Consider the following 8,376-nt stretch of genomic DNA (forward strand, 5'->3'; position numbering starts at 1 on the left):
TTTAAGAAATTGCCACAGCCACCCCAACCTTCAGCAACCACCACCCTGATCAGTCAGCAGCCATCAACATCGAGGCAAGACCCTCCACCAGCAAAAAGATTACGACTTGCTGAAGGCTCAGATGATGGTTAGCATTTTTTAGCAATAAAGATTTTTTTAATTAAGGTATGTACATTTTTTTTTTTAGACATAATGCTATTGCACACTTAATAGACTACAGCATAGTGTAAACATAACTTTTACATGCACTAGGAAACCAAAACATTCGTGCGACTCGCTTTATTGCGATGGTCTGGAACCAAACCCACAATATCTCCGAGGTATGCCTGTATAGTGGATCACAAATCAAATCAATCAACAGTGTAATATAGCGGCAAGAGCCAAAGGCCTATTGGGAGGTATAGCAGGAATACGGCATGCAAATCACAGGAAATGGCTCTTCCATTCTATTCAGCATTGGCATTCTACTCTGATAAACAGATTGAGTGTTGCTCAGCCCATCTGGGGCACCATACTTTAAGACCCTAACACACGTTCCAACTGGAGACAGTTTTGAACAAAACAAAACTAACTAAACACACCAAGAACACATGGCATGAGAAAAGGCTTGAAGAACTGGTATTATTCAGTCTGGAGAAGAAAAGACTAAGCAAAAGGTGGGATTTGAGAACAGTCTTCAAACACAAAAAGGGTTGTATAAAGAGGATGATGACCAATTGTTCCCTGTGTTCACAGGGGACATGCAACAAGTAACAGGCTTAAAATTGCCACATGGGAAATGTGCGTCAGATATTAGGAAGAATTTTCTAGTGATAAGGGTGGTTAAACATTGAAAAAGATTTACCTAAAGAGGTTGTAGAATTTCCATAATTCATAGCCCAGCTGGAGAAGCCCCACATCACCTGGTTGTAGAAGTCAGGTGCCAGGATACAACAACAACAGTCCTGTGCTGCCAGCCCTAGAAGTTGAGCTTGAGCAGCCCTGTGCCACCCAGCCACAGGAGAGTCCTCCCTGTAAAGGTAGTACGGGAAGCATAGTTTTTAGGATGTGCTGGTCTGATCAATCATTTGTTTGGATCAGGAAGGTAATTTCCTCATTGGTGCTTGGTGAGATTTTTCATGTTCCTCCCTAGATCACACAGGTAGTTAGGATAAAAAGGTGCTGGACATCAGAATTAAATGTTGGCAATCTGTAGGAACTCTTAGTTTGTGGCAACCTTCAGCCAGCCTTCAGTGCAAGTAAAAGCCCAAAATGGGCATCTCCCTGAACTCAGAGGGACCTATGATTTACCAATGGGCCTTTATGCCTAACAAGGTAAGACTGGGGGAGGAGAAGTGGGGGAGACACCAGAAATCTTTACAGACTAGGTTCCCTCTTGGTTCACGTGTCCCCTTTCACAGCCAGTAAAGATACTAGTTGCACCTAAATGCCTGGTAGCATGGTAGAGATGTCAGATAGTGGTAGGGATGGGTTAAATCCACTCCACTGTCTACTCCCATTCACATGCACATCCCAATCAATCAATTTACCCAGACTTGATTTTTTCAGTAAAGTCTTCTATATCACTTTAGTAGTAAATAATGTGATGCGAGGCAATAAAGAAACAGAAAGGAACATACAAATAATATATTCAGAAACTGTTGTGAAAGTTTTAAGATCTGCTAAAGGCTAGATCAAGCAATGTGTTATCTGCCAAACCTCTAAGGGACAGAATAAGTTCATAATTCTGCTATATCTGTTTTGTGGCTGAAGTGTATTTTCTGCAAAGCTAGGTTAAAAGGACAGAAGTACAATGTCCTACCCAAACTGCTTTCAAAAAAAAAAAAATCTTTCTACCAGTTTTCTTTTTTTTACCCTCTCAAAAAGAAAATGGAACATATTTGTACTATCTTTTTTCAGCATCTTGAATGCAACTCCTAATAGTGTAGGTATCCTCTAATTTATCTGGGAGTACTACATTGGTTGGGGAGATTTAGTACCAGGATTAAAGCACTTCTCTTGCTTTTCATGATTAGTTGCAGCCAAGAAGTGGCTAGGAAAACAGCAGGCACCCACAGGGAAAAGACTGCATTAATCAGACTTGTAAATGACAGCCAGGGGCAGAAGGAGGCAGAGTTTTTCTGAAATCTAGACCTCAACTCCCAAACACAAAAGGAAGGAAATTACTCTAATAATTTAGTTCTTAAACGGGAATGGGTGAATCAGTCTGATTTTAAGGGTCTGTTCCATTCATTTTGGAACACGAGTTCTGCATTCCTGTGAATACAGCACAGATGGGAAGAAAATGGACCAGACAGGAAGAGAAGCCTAAAAAAGAAGGAGGCTTTCAACCCAGAATCTCTCTAATCAGAAAGCGGTTGCAAGTGGTTATTCACACCAACCCATTCACAGAAGAGGAGCTCATTTCCTAACCATCATTAGAAATGAGAGAGAACTAAGGGATGAGGAACATGTCATGTTGAGTGAGAGAGAAGGGCAAGGTTTATTGCTAATACTATAGAACCAGCCTTTTATATTTGACTACAGGGTATAGTTTCTTCACCCACAAGCTTTTCCACTAGAGATGTCTTGGGTCCTTCAAGAAACTTAGGAGCAACTAAGCATCTCCATGATAATCTGATATTTTTGGTATTTTGGGAATTTGTTCACTATGGAAGGGTTTGAGATCTGATACAGATGTATCAAATAGCATCTTTTCCTTTAAGCTATTCAAAGACCTACCAAAGAGGGAACTGCAACAACGAAATATCTAATGGAGTCCAACTCAATCATGAAAGTTGTATATCAGAGTTGCCACAGCTTGTTCTTCAAACAATAAAACTCCCAACTTTACAATGCCTGTGAACAACGCAAAGTGGTGACATTATTTAAACCTGCAAGTCCTTGCATTGCAAGCCAAAGAACCATCTATAAGAAAGGGTTTCTGGAATAAATCTACACAGGTCAAGCTGGGCATTTAAATACGACTAGTGGGTACAGAGTATAAGCAGCTAACAGAAAATTGAAAACAGCTGTAAATCTCTTTCAAGTTCCAAGAACAGATGATTGAAAACGCTAAAAAAAACTGACAAAATTAAAAATAAAAAAAAATAAGATCAGTAAATGAAGCAATTAACATTTCAAGGTATTTTATGTTTATATGTTCAGGTAAATGACCTGGCTAGAAAAGATCTCTGTGATTCTTAAATTTTTGTTTAATAATTTCACATTCATATCACACTCGACTAAACTTTAATAGGACTGTAAAAATCATCTTACCTGCTTTCATAGAATCTCCACCTGCTGGGGTTCCATTTTCTTGCTGACCCAAGAGCGATTTCAAAATAACTTGCGTTGCCCCCAGTCTTGGCAGGGTGACATGCTGAAGAAATGGCAAATTGTTTTTCTTGGCAAATGCCTGGCTTGTTTCCCTCCTTTTCCTAAGGAAGCCACCTTCTGGAAACAGTACAATCCACTTCCGACTACGGCTTCTGTAATATTTTTCTAGATGTTTTTCGAGGAGCACAAGCTGCTGGTCACGGTGAGCTTTTCCCTAGAAGATTGCAGTGGGGGAAGAAAGACTGATTAAGATATTATGGTAAGTTTAAGCTTTTTTAACAATTTTTTTTAGAAAGATACTATTTTTCCAAAAGCAGTGGCAATTTAATGTCACCTTCATAGAGGACTAAGTTTTCAGAATCAAGGAGGTGTAAAGCTCCAGTGGTTCAAACTTTTATTTTTTTTCCCTGAAGTGCACTCTTTGATGTCAGTTAACAGTAGGAAGTATATTTAATCACCTGTTAATAGCACTCCAATTCAATTTGTTCAGTAAAAAAGATCCATTTTGAACTGATAAAAAGATTTGCCAAGAAAAAAAAAAATGTAACTCATGAAAAAAAGCTTCATCACAAAAGATTGAAATACATATAAAATCTAAAATAAGGACAGTTTATGAGAAGATTCCATTACAGGCCACAGATATGAACACACAGGTCAGCAACCATAAATGTTCATATATCTGTTTTTCCATGAATCCTATTAAAACAAGGTATTGTACAGAAACACCCTTGGAGTTTAAGGCCTGGCTCGACATGATCCCTGCCTCGACATAATCTAGTTGGGAATGGTCCTGCTCTGAGCAGGGGGTTGGACTAGATAATCTCCTGAGATCCCTTCCAACCCTAATTTGATATTATTTCTATAATTCAAAGGCCCACAGCTGACAAAATGGATCCTTTTTTTGTGATTCTGAAATTAAGTTGTGCTACCAGTTCTGTCTGGGGGGAGTCAGATTTGTTTAAGGCTCTCAAATTCCTTGTTAAACTTTGCAATGATCTAGTCATTCCCTTTGTTCTGAAAAGGATTAATCATTACAGGGTAGTATAGTATCTATGCTGGCTCCATGCCACTTGCAGCTCCTGCAAAAAAATAAACCCAGCTCCCCCCCACTCCTGCTCCTCATTCCACACCTAGAACTGAGGTTGTAAAGGACATGCTGGAGACGCTCTCACTGAGTGAGATTAAATTCACGTCACTATGCATGACATTAATTTCACTGAATAAACTCCAGCACACTTCATGCCAGAGTTAATTACTCCCGGGTACAGCATTTACAAATGTGCCCAGGACCACAGCATGTTGAACTGGGTCAGAGCACAAGTCTTACAACAGCATAGAGCCACCGAAGACATCCCCTAGAAGTAAGCTGAAGAGTTGGCACCAAAAAAAACCAGCTAGCTTAGGGACATAGGCAGTTATTAAACCTGAAATGCCAGGTAGAAAGTAATTGTGCTTCTATCCTTTACCAATTCTCTTTGATGACCTAATACAGCCTCAAGAAGAGACTGTCTTTACAAAAGTTCTTTCTTCATTTATTAAACAACTTTTAAAAACAAGTCCTGCTTTTAATGCTAGCAGTGGTAAAGTAACAGATTGAGATGTAGGTCTTAAACCACCACTTGGGAAGAGCCCTGCTGGAGCCACTCCAACCTCTTAGACCAGGAGTCGGCAACCTATGGACCAACCTACTACCACTTGGCCTATGGACCCAATCCTGCCTCAAGTACCACTGGATCTGGCCTGCAGATGTGTGGCTTCAGTGGCACACCTGTGCCTACAGCAGCATTTGGTAGGGGGTGGAGGGTCGACAGCATTACTGCAAACATAAGCAATGAAGCCAGGTCCTAGCATGAGTATCCAACTGACTCTGACCCAAAAGTAGGTCATTTTGGCCTGGAGCCAGAAAAACTTGCCTATAACTGCCTTAGAGGGAGCAAGTGCAAGCTTGAGATGTGGGTCTTCAACTACAAATCTCCCAACTTTCAAATGAGATGGGAAGGTAGGACAAGCTTTCTGAGCGATTCTCAGATGGTTTGAAGTGACATAATTTAACTGGAGTCAACAGCAGTAGCCATTTAAAAATTGCCGATACTCTGAGTTTTACCAGAACCCAATAATATAAACATCTCCTGTCACTTACATGGTTGTTCACATGGGATTTACTATATATGCACATTCCCACATTTACACAATTATATTTAAATACCAATTGCAAATGCAATCATGTACAATATATTCATTATCAAAATTAATGAGTTATTTAAGGTGTGGGTGGGATAAATTATGGAAAAAAAAGTTTCTGCAATTAAGACTCAGTATGCCCTCAAATAAAATCTCATTTTCTCCCTCCTACAAACCAAAAGCAATGCACCCTATACTGGGTAGGCATGAATGGATGCCAACAGATTTTTGAGAGTGGGGGAAGGGAGTGGAGGAAAGATGCCCGAGGTAAGTCTGGACTGACAGTTGGACGATGTGGGCCCCAAAACTGAGCTATTATCAAGTGGAACTTTTTCTAGTACTTTTTTTAGCCTGCAAGACAACTTGAACATGATTTTACCCAGGTTAATATATTTGTAAAGTAAATTATCCTAACAGGACCCCAGTCAGGTTAATGGCTATTGGCACTACCATATAATATAAAATGTTAAAGAGTAAGTTACTGAGGCAATTATTATTAATATTTTAACCTTCTATAAAAACCCTGTTCCCCAGCAAAAATATTTCCAGCACAGGGATTTCACTTAGTAATTCTCACTAATAGGAGAGGCATAATGAAGTTTCTAGACACGACATTGAAATTTTGCAACCAAATGGCTTAAGGGAAAAACTGAGCCCCAATGCAATGACAGTACTGCTATATATTTACTGTTTACCTGTCTTATAAAGAAGTCTCCATGGATTAGAGATACAATGCCAAAGTTTGTATACTTAAATATATGATCCATCAGCCACATCATCTGACGGACAACCTGGAAAAGTTTTTAAAAAGGATTAATTAGGATATTTATGCAGAAAACTGGACACACACCGATTACTAGCCAGGTCACATTCTCAAAAGCAACAACAGAAGAGCTAATATACAGAATACAGCAGCTACTCATGTGTTATAACTTCACACAGGAACCTTTACCTGCCTCTTATTAATTTGTCCCCACTGAGTTTTCACTGTGTTTCTCAGAAAGATGAATCTGTATTTGATCTTAGCAGGCTTCATATGGTAGAAAACTGTCTTGGTCTCCAAATAAGGAACTGTTATTTATCCCATAGTAACTGTGTTTTTTGAGCTATTATCACATGCATAGGCAATAGCGAAAGTTTTTAAACAACATCTGCTGAGACCTGTGTTAAGTTTGCCCTCTTGCCTTCCCCCACAGGCCTGAAAAGCAGGGCAGCACACCTATCATTTAGTTCCTTCACTAGTTCAGAATCCAAGACAAAGGGATGAAGGCAAGGTCCCTGTATCCATAATGATACCATTCTGAAAAGCCAGTCAGTCATTCTGGTACACAGCCTTTCCCAGGAACAAAAAGAACCAGTACAAACAGACAAGAGGCTTGATTCCCATAGCACAAGCAATGCATTTTATAATGACCCCATCCTCATGCTTTCCTAGAACTGAACACCTTGTATTGTCTTAGCTGGCAACCAAGTCTATAGTGGAATTTCCCCACAACTGTAAAATTGCTATGATGGTAGAGCAACTGGTATTTGCTGCTCAAGAAGTGTGCCAGGGAGATGCTGATTCCTAGAAGAAAAGCTCTTGAGCATATATCCCATGGTGTTGACATCATACCCATAACCTGATCATCTTCTTACATGAGGTGAAGAGTAGGCTAGCATCTCATTTGTTTGGATATTACAATTAAGGATGTGTTATCTGAGAAAGCCTGCCTGGTGGAGTTCTGTGAAGCAGGTTGGAACACCAGAGGCAAGTTAATCCAACCGCCTGTAGTTCTGGAACATGCGTCTTGTAACCAAGTCTCCTGTAGGTAGTCGAGGCATGCACCCCAATCAGACCATGATTACACGAGAATCAGGTACAGAGTTAAAAGGAGAAGTGGGGAGGGGCACTCTTCCCCATATGTTCTTGTATAGCCCTGTACTGAAAAAACAGGTACCAGGACTGCAGCTTGTGATAGAATTGGTGTCTTGACTAGAGCTAGAATGCCCTAATTTATTGGGCGAGTTATCCAGCCAGAAGCTAAACACCACAGTATATAAAGCTTATGAATTTTCTCTTTTATTGTTGGAGTTGCTTCTTTGTAAGTTGCAGCAGTAAGGAAGCATTACAGAAGCTGTTCTAAGTTACCTGGGGCTGGTACAAGAGCTAGAGACCTCCTCATCAGGAAGGGACAAAGATCCCCAACAGATGATGCATGTTGCTCAGGGAGTCATAGTGCCTGTTTCTTTGACTGCTGATATTCTTCATCTGAAGATTGGGACTGGCAACACATGTCGAAGAGGATTAAGATCCTCTATTTTTCCTTAAAGTATAAAGGGGAGAGGAGAACCTCCATCCAAGAGCCAAATAGGGTACCAGCACAACCAGGGTAGCGCATTATACTGGCACAGCTAGTTCAGAGGAGTTTTCTGCAGGCTGCTGCCATGACACCTAAGGTGGATGAGCTAGAATCTTAGTTGGGAATCGAAGTCCTGGCCTGCAGAAAGAGGCCCCTGCCTGACCCGTTAAGTCTGAGAAGAGATGGTTCCCTGCCAGACAGTGAAGAGATGCATCCTGGGAATTAGGGGATGCCTAAGTGAGGGTGGTTCCTTGCCCTCCATCAACGCTGACCTTGTGAAGGAACAGCTTGAGAGGCTGGACACCTTCAAGTAAGCCGGCCCTGACAATTTACACCCCAGACTACTCAAGGAGTTGGCGAGCATCATAGCTCAGCCCCTGGCATGGATCTTCAAGAGCTCCTGGCACTCTGGTGAAGTGCCCGATGACTGGAAGAAGGCCAACATGGCACCCATCTTCAAGAAAGGGAGGGAAGTGGATCCAGCAAACTATAGGCCCATCAGCCTGACCTCTATCCTGGCGAAGGGCTTAGAAAA

At 40.9% G+C, this 8,376-nt stretch overlaps 1 protein-coding gene across 2 annotated transcripts in view; it reads right to left on the minus strand.

Moving 5' to 3' along the window:
* Nucleotides 1-8,376, minus strand: part of LPGAT1 (lysophosphatidylglycerol acyltransferase 1) — a 131,502-nt gene that overhangs the window by 67,196 nt on the left and 55,930 nt on the right. For both annotated transcript variants that reach the window (XM_019516424.1, XM_019516425.1), the window contains exons 3-4: nt 6,195-6,290; nt 3,259-3,532 (exon numbers count right to left, since the gene is read on the minus strand). In XM_019516424.1, the coding sequence (XP_019371969.1) occupies nt 3,259-3,532; nt 6,195-6,290 (370 nt within the window). The remainder of the gene's footprint in view (nt 1-3,258; nt 3,533-6,194; nt 6,291-8,376) is intronic.

Source organism: Gavialis gangeticus, unplaced genomic scaffold, assembly GCF_001723915.1.
Source record: "Gavialis gangeticus isolate Ggan-Ray unplaced genomic scaffold, GavGan_comp1, whole genome shotgun sequence".
Taxonomy (NCBI): Eukaryota; Metazoa; Chordata; order Crocodylia; family Gavialidae; genus Gavialis; species Gavialis gangeticus.